The sequence below is a fragment of the Copadichromis virginalis genome, linkage group LG4 (genome assembly GCF_057382275.1).
Source record: "Copadichromis virginalis isolate Kocher_CV1m ecotype Utaka linkage group LG4, C_Virginalis_male_GT1.1, whole genome shotgun sequence".
In the NCBI taxonomy this organism is placed as follows: Eukaryota; Metazoa; Chordata; class Actinopteri; order Cichliformes; family Cichlidae; genus Copadichromis; species Copadichromis virginalis.
In genome coordinates, this window is record NC_140621.1 from 12,350,510 (window position 1) to 12,363,681 (window position 13,172).

The 13,172-nt window shown below is 43.0% G+C and overlaps 1 protein-coding gene across 1 annotated transcript; it reads right to left on the bottom strand.

Moving 5' to 3' along the window:
* Window positions 1–2,164: 2,164 nt before the first annotated feature.
* Window positions 2,165–12,629, bottom strand: smcr8a (Smith-Magenis syndrome chromosome region, candidate 8a). Its single transcript, XM_085453616.1, has 3 exons — window positions 11,450–12,629; window positions 8,050–9,822; window positions 2,165–5,360 (listed from the first exon to the last, which is right to left on the bottom strand). Exons 1-3 carry the CDS (start codon window positions 12,049–12,051, stop codon window positions 4,904–4,906), a joined length of 2,832 nt encoding a protein of 943 aa, XP_085309742.1. The 5' UTR covers window positions 12,052–12,629; the 3' UTR covers window positions 2,165–4,903.
* Between the last annotated feature and the right edge of the window lie 543 nt (window positions 12,630–13,172).

Sequence of the window (13,172 nt, forward strand, 5' to 3'; positions counted from 1 at the left end):
CAGAATTATTAGGCAAGTTGTATTTTTGAGGAATAATTTTATTATTGAACAACAACCATGTTCTCAATGAACCCAAAAAACTCATTAATATCAAAGCTGAATGTTGTTGGAAGTAGTTTTTAGTTTGTTTTTAGTTTTAGCTATTTTAGGGGGATATCTGTGTGTGCAGGTGACTATTACTGTGCATAATTATTAGGCAACTTAACAAAAAACAAATATATACCCATTTCAATTATTTATTTGTACCAGTGACACCAATATAACATCTCCACATTCACAAATATACATTTCTGACATTCAAAAACAAAACAAAAACAAATCAGCGACCAATATAGCCACCTTTCTTTGCAAGGACACTCAAAAGCCTGCCATCCATGGATTCTGTCAGTGTTTTGATCTGTTCACCATCAACATTGCGTGCAGCAGCAACCACAGCCTCCCAGACACTGTTCAGAGAGGTGTACTGTTTTCCCTCCTTGTAAATCTCACATTTGATGATGGACCACAGGTTCTCAATGGGGTTCAGATCAGGTGAACAAAGTGGCCATGTCATTAGTTTTTCTTTCTTTTATACCCTTTCTTGCCAGCCACGCTGTGGAGTACTTGGACGCGTGTGATGGAGCATTGTCCTGCATGAAAATCATGTTTTTCTTGAAGGATGCAGACTTCTTCCTCTACCACTGCTTGAAGAAGGTGTCTTCCAGAAACTGGCAGTAGGACTGGGAGTTGAGCTTGACTCTATCCTCAACCCGAAAAGGCCCCACAAGCTCATCTTTGATGATACCAGCCGAAACCAGTACTCCACCTCCACCTGGCGTCTGAGTCAGACTGGAGCTCTCTGCCCTTTACCAATCCAGCCACGGGCCCATCCATCTGGCCCATCAAGACTCACTCTCATTTCATCAGTCCATAAAACCTTAGAAAAACCAGTCTTGAGATATTTCTTGGCCCAGTCTTGACGTTTCAGCTTGTGTGTCTTGTTCAGTGGTGGTCGTCTTTCAGCCTTTCTTACCTTGGCCATGTCTCTGAGCATTGCACACCTTGTGCTTTTGGGCACTCCAGTGATGTTGCAGCTCTGAAATATGGCCAAACTGGTGGCAAGTGGCATCTTGGCAGCTGCACGCTTGACTTTTCTCAGTTCATGGGCAGTTATTTGACGCCTTGGTTTTTCCACACGCTTCTTGTGACACTGTTGACTATTTTGAATGAAACGCTTGATTGTTCGATGATCACGCTTCAGAAGCTTTGCAATTTTGAGACTGCTGCATCCCTCTGCAAGATATCTCACTATTTTTGACTTTTCTGAGCCTGTCAAGTCCTTCTTTTGAACCATTTTGCCAAAGGAAAGGAAGTTGCCTAATAATTATACACACCTGATACAGGGTGTTGATGTCATTAGACCACACCCCTTCTCATTACAGAGATGCACATCACCTAATATGCTTCATTGGTAGTAGGCTTTCGAGCCTATACAGCTTGGAGTAAGACAACATGCATGAAGAGGATGATGTGGACAAAATACTCATTTGCCTAATAATTCTGCGCTCCCTGTATATGCACCTATATTTCCATTTCCTAGCTAAATATAGAGAAATGAGGAGTGACTTGATACTTTTGCACAGTACTACACATTTATATATTTCTTCCAAAAAACATATTCTCAAAAGCAAGATATAATGAAGACAGTTTATCGTCTTTGAATTTTACCAAGATGCTAAACAACAAACACCAGAGACATCAAGGCATGTTCCTTACAAAATCATTTGATCATTAAAGACTGAACCAAATATCACAAGTTAGACACTGACCTGCCCACACGTTCACTTCCTGCAGAGCATGGAAATAAAATCAAGAGGAATCATTTCTGTATTGGTGCAGACTTTTTTCTCCCCACATTATTCATTTACTGGCACTTTCTCCACCCTCAGCCACTTTTCCTTCTGCTGCTCCAGCATTGCAATTAGATGTATTCACAGCTGAACATTTATTATTCATGACACCTCAAACACTGACACCTCTGCCATCACTAAAGCCACTCACGCAGACACAAATCTGCTGGTCTCTGTCCTGCTTAAGGGTGATTTGTACTGCAGGTTGTGCTGGTCTGTCTTTGCAGTTTCTCACAGTAAGGTTCAGCATTATCAACACAATTACAAGTGCTTAATCAGGCAAAAAAATAATTTAATAAATGAATATCATCAACATGGCATTAAAAACATCAAGACATTCACAACGTGCTTTATTCAGGTCACTGGCAAACACACCGCCGTACGGAGCGGAAGACAGCTCAGCACCCCCTCATGATGAAAGGTAGACATGATATGGCAACGTAAGGACACTGAGTGACAACATGTTAAGCACACTGTGGTATGGCTTTTTCAGATTACATTCAGCTTTTTGCATTAGGGAGACATTAGCTACTAAAAAACAAAAAACAAATGCTGTAAGATTTGAGCAGAAACAAAAAGTAGCTTTCAAGCGCTTTAAACAGACATCACATGCAGCAAAAGAATGATAATCACTAAGCCCGAACTGCACTAAACGGAAATAATACACTGAATGGAATTTTAAAATTTTCAGATTGCTGTCAATTGTTTTAAAAAGCCTTGATTGTAGTTAGAAGACAGCAGACTTGATCCTATGCTGTTTGACCTTTCACATTAAAACCATGCATTCACAAGTACAGTTACCATGACAGCTCCAATCACTGACGCCACAGAACTAGGAACAATAAAATTTAAAGACACTGTCGAGGACGCTTCTTCATTACTGGCCAATATAACTTCAATAATTAAAGTGGACCTATTATGCTTAAAGGTTGAGGAGTCCGAACCCCAGGCTATAAGTGACCTGTAAGTTAGTAATTACAATGAAGGGCACATTTACATTTAGCTAAGCTGCTCTTGCAGTTATGCTAAAGCTTGCGAGCTTTGATTAGAAGTAATAGCAGTTATACTGTACTGTCAGAACACTTTAGTGGCCACATACCTTTGGTATTTCTTTACAGTTTTCCACTTTAGTGTCAATTTCAGCCACTTTCCTCATCTATACAACTATTAAAGAGGATATACTTTGTGCAAACGCTGAAATAAATATCCAGTGTTCTGTCCCACAATAAGCAGACAGCGTAAACTTGTCTGTAAAACCTTAAACTCACTATCTTCTTCTTCTGGATCGAATTGGGAAGTCGTGAAACTGTGCATTTTAATAGGCTTACAGTTTGTTTTCAGAACTTTATAAACGGGTACATGGAGATGGCGCCAGTCACCTGCACCAGATTCTGTAGTAAAAGTCAGGTGAAGAGCAGCCAATCAGCAGGAAGGTGGCTAAAAGGGACAGCTTGTTTCACACACTGGATGAACTAAGGTGCCCAATATAAAGTAAGATAAATACCGACTACTGTGTGAATCATGGGAAGTTACACTACTGGAGCTCAGCAATGAAAGCATGGTTCTGTAAATTAGAATAATAATACAGACACTTTAAAATGTCTTACTTCTTCAATTGTCCAAACACAAATGTGCACAAATCACAGACAAATGGTCAGAATCAAAAATAACAATAAATACACAACAGAGATTTGTTCAGAACACATCCCCAGCAAAGGTTTGTTAAATAAAGGACAGGCAACTGTCTGAAATCAAATCCCAGATGGCATGAGAAAGAATTTCCTCTCATAATAAAAACTATACAAAACAAAAAGCGTCCTCAAAACTGTTCAGCGTCTGGTCAAAGTCACTTCATCTAAACACGACGAAACCGAAAAGATTATCAGTACAGCGAACACCCCAACACCACGACAGCCTCACACAAGTTTAAGACAACAGTGAAATCGAATACATTTAGGTTAAGAGGCTATAAAATCTTCCTGACTGTGTGAGGAATAATAATAGTGAAAATGCTCAGCAGGAGTGAATACCAACAGGTTTCGGCAGCTGCTGGCTCTATACATGGTTAAATTCGTGTGCAATTACAATACATGCAACTTATCACATGGAGCTGAATGAATCCAAGTTCTTCTAACTTCTTCATGCATGAGCAACCCAGCAGCCCTTAGTGCTCTCACGGGTTAAGTCTAACTCGGTCAAATTCAGACGGTAGCAGGACATTCATCTGTGCAGGAATGTGCTTTAAAATTAATTCATAACAAAGAGAGGATGAAAAATAAGTGTGGATGTGCAAAACGAAGAAAATTAAAGTCTTTTGACCTTTGAAAGTTCTGCGGTGATTTTCAAATAGATAGGAATGTCACGAAAACCTGCTGTAATAAGCCTCCGCGGTGCTAATTAGGTGTCGTAAGCAGACGTCTGTCCTCGATGGGCACAAAGTGTCAGCATATGTGAGGTTGTTCCCATAAGCCTGAAAAACATGTTTACATATAGCGCGAATGAAGTCAAAGCTGACAAACTGCTCCGTGACTGGTAGGTGACACTTAGCTGAGACCGAACCTGCTTGCAAGCTGCCGGCTGAGCACACACGAGCAGTGGCGTCAGATTGAGTTCTGTAACATTTAACAGGTGTGTGTGTGTGTGTGTGTGTGTGTGTGTGTGTGTGTGCGTGTGTGTGTGTGTGTGTGCGTGTGTGCGCGCGCGCCAGCCTTCATCCGCTCTGTTGCTCTGCTCGGTGGCTGCATCAATATGCTCCAGATCGAATACACTCAAGTGATCCACTCACACAGTCACAACTCACTCTGTATCCTTCTCTCTGCTCCGAAGGAAAAAAGACAGCAAGGCAGAGAGAGACGGGGAGATGGAGCACGGATAAAACAATAACAAGTGCAGTGAGTTTTGTCCTGAAACTAAACTGACCTTAGACCTTATTAAGATCACATTTGGTCCATTAAAAAGTGAAATATCACAGATGAATTCTGCAAAAATGTAACAATCCTCCTCCCTGTGTAGTATTAGATCTTATATAAAATGCTGGTGGTGTAGTTAAAACTAAAAGACGGTGCTGCTGCACTACTGCCATTGGGCTGTAGGTACTGCTGAGTGATGAGCTGACTGAGGTAGAGCAGTATCTGGCTGTCCTCCTCGCCAAGCCCCAGCTGCTCCTGCAGGAAGCACCGGCGGCGGCTCTCCACGACCTCGGGCCCCTCGGTGGCGCTGACTGGCAGGTGGAGGTGATGGGTGAAAGTGAACAAGAAGGCCTTGGCCGCTAGGTGACAGAGCGTACTCTGTAAGTGGAGGAAGTAGGTGGAGCCCCGGCGGATGTAGGTGCGGTGGTCAGCGATGTTAGTGAGCAGCTGGCCACGATACGGCGGGCAGCGCAAGGTCGTCTGGTCAGCGTCCAGGATGGAGATGTAGCGGCTGTAGCGGGAGAGCGAGTAAAGCATGCTAGAGCCCAGCGGGGATGCGACCCTGTGGGGAAGAGAGCGAGACAGCGATCCCTGTTAGTTCTCCCTCTCTCCCGTTACTCAAAAACAACTAAGGCAATTCTGAATGCTACTCATGAGTCTCATGATAAAAGGAACTATCAGGAGTTCAGACAGCAACCACACTTGGAACATTTCAGGCTCCTGAAAATTCATCTCATTGCATCCTCCCTTATTTTTGGCATCATCACATTGCCTAGCAACTGGCAAAAATTACCTGTGTAGGGTTTATGCACCTATAACACCTGGTAAAGGACAAGGTCATTTTTAATTTTATGCCAATAACACCTAATCTCTAAAAAAAAACAAAAAACAAAAACGTATGCATGATACATTATGATATCTCTATTTTGCCTAGCAACCACCTAACAGAATATAATCACAGGCCAAACTATACTGTAGCATGTGCATGTAATAGTTAAACCCAGTATGCAAAGGGCTGTATTTGGAAAAACAATTAGACTAATGAGAACAATCTGATGGGACACAAAAAAATCACATCTGATGTACAGTGCAGCAGATAACTGAAACAATATTTTAAAAGTGGGTAAAAGCACCAAATTAAGGGCTCTGTGGAGCCATTAATTAAAAAACAATCCCATTAGCCATTTGAATTTTCAGTTACACAATTTTCCAATTTGGCCTGTATTACAGTTTTGGAAAACTGCTGTTTTATGTCAGAATTTCAATCACTAGATACATTTTGAAGGTTTTACTTTTGTTTTTTTATATACTGCTAGCTATAAGCAAGACTACAAACTGTCTTCAGAGCAAGAAAACCTAAATGTTACTTTAACAGTCCAAGGACAGCTACAGTTGCACAGAGCTGGGGAGATCAAGGAATTAATTTTTTATCCCTTTGATAGCACCATCAACTGGGTAGCAACTGGGTTTGGATATTTAACTCTCATCCACTTACAATTTATTTGCACGTGACTCATTTAATTTCATGCATTCAGCTGTTTACCTACGTTTTTGATTTGGCTTTTTTTTTTTTATATATATTTATTTTTAAAAACAGGCTAACACAGGAAGATGGATAGCCGTTTACGGTCATATAAACAGCCACTTCATATTGGTCTTTGGACAGGTTCAAGCTGACTGATACACCACTGCACTGCCCAGCTGTTTGTTATATACAGTAACTTGTGTAACTAATCTAACTATGCTACCAGGTGTTTGAGATTAGTTAATGTTCTCCCCTTTTCTTGTTTACTTCATTGTAAAGTAACACAGTGAGGAATCTTTGAGTCTTTTTCTGACCAGAATATATATCCTTCAATCTGCATATTAAAAAAAAAGAAAAGTAGGATATTTAAAAGTAGAATGGGAGGCAGAGCCTTCAGCTCCCAGGCCCCTCTTCTGTGGAACCAGCTCCCACTTTGGATTTAAGAGACAGACACCTCTTCTACTTTAAAGATTAGGTTTAAAACTGTCCTTTTTGATAAAGCACATAGTTAGGGCTGGATCAGGTCACCTCAATCCACCCTTATTTTTGTCACACTGCAACAGCCTCAAGTTGCTGGTGGATTCCCATGGTGCACTGGGCGTTTCTTCTTCACTCAATATGTGTTTACACAACACTCTGCATGTAATCTGCATTGTCAGGGATTGTAACATGTAGTCCTTTTACTGAAAAAAATAATCTCTGGCTTTCTTCAACAATGTGTTTTTGTCCTGTCTCCCTCCCCTTACTCATAACTACTCTTGGCAGATAGCTCCCCCTCCCTGAGCTTGGTTCTGTTGGAAGTTTCTTCCTGGTAAAAGGCAGTTTTTCCTTCCCACTGTTGCCATGTGCTTTCTCACAGATGATTTCCTAATGTTGGAGTTTTCTTTGTATTATTGTAGGATCTTTACCTTACAATATAAAGCACCTTGAAGTGACTGTTGTGATTTGGTGATAGAGAGTTGAATTAAATAGACTGTAATTTTTCTGAGTCTTTAGACTTTTAAAGTTGACTTCTAAATGGAAGATTAATGATTTGTGATTTCACACTAAGATCATTTAAAAAGGCAAGTCTTTTAATAATAAAAGAGTTTATGTACCAATTCTGATACTTTATCTACTTATGAATGATTTCACTGTAGTGTTACATTACCTGCTGCACAGCTTTAGCATTGCACAATTCTGAATGTTATACTTGTTGTGTATGTATCAACTGGATGAGTGTAACAAATACACTCAGTCGCCTTGGATACCATCTTGTGTGAATGACTTTGGGGGATTCGCAGCCCACGCTGTCACCAGAAAGATGAGTAGAAAAAGAAGTTCAGGGACAGATGTGCTCAAGGTTGTGAGTAAAACATTAAAAAGCATGGTAAAATTTGTCATTTTTCTGGTATATAGAACAGCAGATACAAAAAGAGTTTGTACGAGTACGCTTGGCTGTGTGAGTCATCAAAGTGTGAGTCACGGGGGATGAGTAAGAGTAGCGTACGGCGCAACACAAACAAGAAAATGTAGAATAAACAGTCACTTCAAACTTCACATTGATGGAGACTTGCTAAGGTTCTGTGAAAAGCAAACTTTATGCTTTATTTAATCTTTGTTAAAAGCATCCTCACTCATTGGTTTGATTTTCCTAGTACTACCCTACCTGAGCTTAGAAAGTATGAATGTCTGTGATTAACTACCTATAATACCGAAGTGCATCAGAGTTTGACTCCATTCATACCTCTGTAATCCAATGAGTTTCCACCTCTGCAGGTCAGTCAGGGTGAAGGGACAGGACAACCAAGCTTGAACCCTCTCTCCACACTTCCCCGGAGCCGGTACGAAGAGAGCCAGAGCCGCCACCAACCGGCGGACTCTCCCCTCGTCTGCTCCGAGCACCACCAGGGTTCTGCCACTCAGCAGGCACCACAGGGCTTGGATGGCAAAGGGGTACTGACGCACAAACCTCAAGGCTCCTTGGCCAGCCTTCTTCCTCTGACGCAAGGTCACCACCGCCCCATAGCCGAGAGGTGACGCGGTCTGATCGGACCCCGTGGAGGCACTCATGGTGCAGTCTGACCCATCCTCCGCCGAAGTACGGGAAACTGCATCTCCAAGGAGGCCGCTAGGCAGCTCCAACCCAGTCACAGGGCTCTCCGAGCACGGAGAGCCGACAGTGTAGTCATCCTGGAGTGGAAGGAGGGCCTGGGGTTCCTGGTTGACCACAAGAGTTTGAGAGGGCTGCAGATGGGAGTTTTGGCAGAGACGAGGCACCGCCTCTGGGGCAGAAGCCTCATAGAGGAAACCCTCCTGGGCCATACAGCATGCTGTGTCTATCGGAGCCAGCAACTCAGACCCACTTACTCCTTCACACTCCTCCTCCCGGTTGGCCTCAAGCTCAGACATCACTTCCAACAAAGACACGGGTGTCTGGTGTCCACCATTCTCACCTTCATCCTCCCCTGCAGTTGTCTCCATCTCTTCACTGCTGCTCTCTCTCTCCAGGTTATGGTTTGGGTCAGGGGTCAAGTCAGAGTCAGGATCAGGATCAGGATCAGGCGCTTCTGACTTCATACTAACCAGACCCTGCTGCATCTCTGCTAGACCCACTCCACTCTTATCACTGCTGAAGCTTCCTTTGGTCTCCTCTGAGCTCTCCTGGGTTTCAAGAGTCTGGTCTGAAGGAGAGGACTCCAGATGACTCTCCCCAAGTCCGAGCTCACTCTCCTGAGTAACACTGGTCTCAGAAGCCGGGTCTAGATGCTCCGGACGTTCCAGCGCATCCAGCTCATGAGGTTCTGGTGTCAGAACAATAGGAGGCGGATTTAAGAGTACATAATTATCTACAGCATGGTTCACAGCACAGAATGGTCTTAGTGTTCCCAGTTCATCCTCGTCATCATCACTGAGGTCCTCCTCAAACAAAAAGGCAGTGACTCTCTGTTTTCTCTGCAGTGCCTTGTCCAGGCGGCGTGTGTAGAGGTAACACAGGTCACCCCGGAAACTTCTTTCTGTCTCCTTCAGGAGCGCCACAGTGGCCTCATAGAAAGTCTTGTCACACAGCTCCTGCAGGGTCTTCAGGCGCTTGTCAAAACATTTGGCAGATTTAGCTTTGATCAGCTGTGGCGTGTAGGAGAGCTTGCGTTTAACACCCTCCTCCTCATCATCATCATCATCTTCACCTTGTCCACGAGGATGACCCTGTCCATCCTCTCCTTTCCCCGCTTTCTCACTGTAACCACAAGGGTAGGCAATCTTGGCGTATTTGTTCAGCAGCTCTTCGCACTCACTCAAGCACTCGTCCACACACTTTTGGCAGGTGACAGCGTGAGGATCCCGTCGTGGACGGCGGTGGTAGGAGCTGATCTGCTTCAGCAAGTCCCTGTGTTCAAAAATGCTCTTTTCCACGTTGGCCAGTTCGTTGGCCTTTTCCACAGCATGAGCAGAGTACATGCTCTGAGGCCCCGCCTCTCTCTGCAGGCCCTCCTCCCGCTGCAGCACAGAGTGAGTGTACCTGAGGAGAGCACAACAGAGATAGTGATCGACCTGTTTTTCACACAGGGATATAAATATTACCTGACACAACAGGATAAGACTAACCCAGCACAGGAAACACTGGATACCTGCAGCTGAGACCCACATCTTGGAGCAGAGTGGGGATCATTTTATTTCTAGCAATGCTATTATTGTGGCTCCAATGATATCTGTATTGATCTGCTAACTGATTTTACCAATACATTAATCAATGGTCAAATGGATTTTTTGACAGCTACAAAATGGATTAAATTCTGTACAGAAATACAATCACAGGCCACTTTACGAGATATAGCTGTTCAAATATCTAATCAGTCAATCAAGTGGCAGCAACTCAAAGCATTTAAGGATTGTTTGAAATATTTCAGAAGCGACTGCTATTACTACTGACTGTGCCACACAAACATCTCTTGGGTTTACAGAGACTGGTTTGAAAAACAGAAAATGTCCAGTGAGCGACAGTTCTCTGGGAGAAAATGTCTTCTTGACACCAAAGGGAAATTTCCAGATGGCAGGAAGGTTACAGCTACTCAAATAACTGCTTGTTACAGCCAAGTTATGCAGAGGAAAGTCACTGAACACACAACATGTACAGCAGCTGAAGACCACACTGGGTCCGGTCAGCTAAGAACAAAAAACTGAGGCTACAGTTTCTTGTTACGTCACAGTCCACCTGAGTGTTGTTGCTTACCATGTCCATCCCTTTATGACTACAGTGATCATCTGATGGCTGCTTTCAACAGAATAACACATTTCAAAAAACATTAATCATCTCAAACTGGTTTCTTGAACATGACAATTAGTTCACTGTACTCATACGGCTGCCACAGTCACCAGATCTCAGTGGAAGCTCTCCTGTGGAACAGGAGATTCACATCACAGATGTCCATGCGACAAATCTGCAGTAACTGTGTGATGCTCTCATGTCAATATGGATCAAAATCTGAGAAAAGCTTCTAGCATCTTGCTGAATCTAAACCATGAAGATTTAAAGCTGTTCTGAAGGTAAAAGGGGGGCCAACACGGTGCTTCAAAGATGTGCCTAATAAAGTGTCTGGTGAGGGCACATTGCCGCCGGAGGACAGGATAATCCTCTCACATTTCATTTAGCATTATAGCAGTTTAAAAATATTTTGAAACCTATCAACATAGTATCAATTAAATATCAGATTACTCATATTTTTAATGCCATCATGTTAACATTTTATTCAAATAACAGCTGTGCCAAAGCTCAGCCTCACAGTTCAAATCAAACTAGTTAATCAAATTATATCAAATCAAACTAATCTCTCATCACTTATTTTCTGCTGGCAAAATGTCTAAACACACATGGTTTTTCCTTTAAGGGTTGAGAATCCCCTACCTTCCATTTAGAGCACCTGTTTGTGTTATAGAGTGTCAGTACTCTACAATGACACCCATCCCTGATCCTTCTAGCCCACAGAAACACAGAAGCATCATTCTAGCACACATCAGTAGATCAAGCTGCCAAGAAATCCTGCTCACTGAGAATCTGAATACAACTATCTGATGTAAACTTCTCATTTGGATGAAGTCTTTTTAAACTGTATGTAGGAGAACAGTTAAGGTTGCGCTGGCATTCTTACTCAAGGTCTCGGAGCTTCCTCTGGAGTTCCTTGGCAAATGCCCTCCTGTTCCCGGCCTTCAGGCACTCTGAAGCCTGCGAGAAGCGAAGAGAAAGCTCCTGAAACTGCAGCATGATCTTCTTTTCATCTGCTGCAACGTAGGCCATGCAGAAGGGCCGCACGAAGCCTCTCGCCTCAAGGTCATAAAGGGTAAGGTGATGCACGTAGGCAAATGCCCCCTCTTTCGAGTCGCCCAACACCACCCTGGAGTCCTCCACAAAGCTGAGCCTTGGGTAGCCAGTGCCAGGCGGATGCCCCACGAAGGAGGCCTGGTAGTCCACTGACATGATGCGCAGGGAGAAGTAGTTGAGGTCGAAAGTGCCACAGACTTTGGGATCATCTGGGATAGTAAGGAGAGGCTGTGGGCCCACCTGTTCAGAGAACTCTGAGATGAGGATGAAGTCTTTGGTGAACTTGGCATAGGAGGTTTTGGCCCAGGGGTTGGAGTCAGCCAGAGGATAGAGGGGGACAGAGAACTCCTCTGGGAGAGGCCAGGGATCAGGACTGGTCTGCCCATACTCGTCCTCTTTAGCGAAAGCCACCACATCCGGGGAGCCTATCATAGTGGTGTTTCTAAGCAAGACATGAGAAACACGAGACACGAGTGCAGTTCCACTAATAGCCTTAAAAAACAGTTAAATTGGTCATCCTGCACTCACACAGTCCATAAAGCACCTCGCCAGGTGATGCTGATTAAGCGACTTGAAAGGGGTCCAAGAAAATCAATCTGTTTTATATAAGTCATAAAGCGGGGGGACACAGGTGTCCCTAAAGGCATCTGTGCCCCTGCATAGTTTAGTCCACAGAAGAGGATCGCTTATTTTAAAAAAGAAAGAAAGAAAGCAGCTGACTCACAGAAACACAAATCAGCGTCTGTGTTAACAAAAGCAATTATCCAGCGCCAATCACAGCGTGCTAGGAGGCATCAGGCCATCCCTGCTGTGCAAGAAGGAGAAAAAAGGATAAAGCTGCTTTAGCGGAGAGCTTGTTCTTTCCTCCTCTTCAAGTCTTCACGTCTGCCCTGTATCACGGTAATTTCTGAGTCCGTGGCTCAAACACCGGGGCCGCAGAAACGCCGCTTACAGCTTGAAGCGCTGCACTGAATTCCCACAGTCGAACACGGACGCCATGTTTACTCAGCTGCTTGCCGCCCGGTCACGTGATCAACGTAAGGAAGGAAATCCACCCTGAAACCGAAAGTCAATTCAGTTTATTTTATTTTATTTGAATTCGTCAATATAGAGGTTTAAAGCACTCCACGAGTATAAATACATATTAGGAAATAAGATCTGGGTTTTTTTTCCAAAATTATTATAGAGCCTTAAAAGCTACTAATTAATTATCAATTTTACATTTTAGAGATTTAAAAAAAAACAACAACAATGTAATATATTCTAGAAAGTAAAACCCAATGATCAAACTCCAAATTACCAATAGTAAGTTATTCTGGCATGTAAAAAATGGGTGTATTTATAGTGTATTTTATTTTTTTAACAACCGAGTAACATTGCGTTAGCGTTATTCTATAAAAAACTAATTATAAAACATATGCTACACATCTAGACAAAAGTAAAATTGAGTGGACGTATTGTAATATTCTTTCTAAGCCTGTTTTAAGGTTTTCATTTGAGGTTTTGCGTCAGGATATTTGCGACAGTGTTCCGACCTTGATGACGGCAGTTTT

Bases quoted from the DNA above. Each gene is read 5' to 3' on its own strand.
- smcr8a (XM_085453616.1), bottom strand. From the start codon at position 12,051: ATGATAGGCTCCCCGGATGTGGTGGCTTTCGCTAAAGAGGACGAGTAT. The intron at 9,823-11,449 runs GTAAGAATGCCA...TGCTCTCCTCAG, and splicing joins AGGAAGCTCCGAGACCTTGA to GTACACTCACTCTGTGCTGC. The intron at 5,361-8,049 runs GTATGAATGGAG...TCTTCCCCACAG, and splicing joins AAACTCATTGGATTACAGAG to GGTCGCATCCCCGCTGGGCT.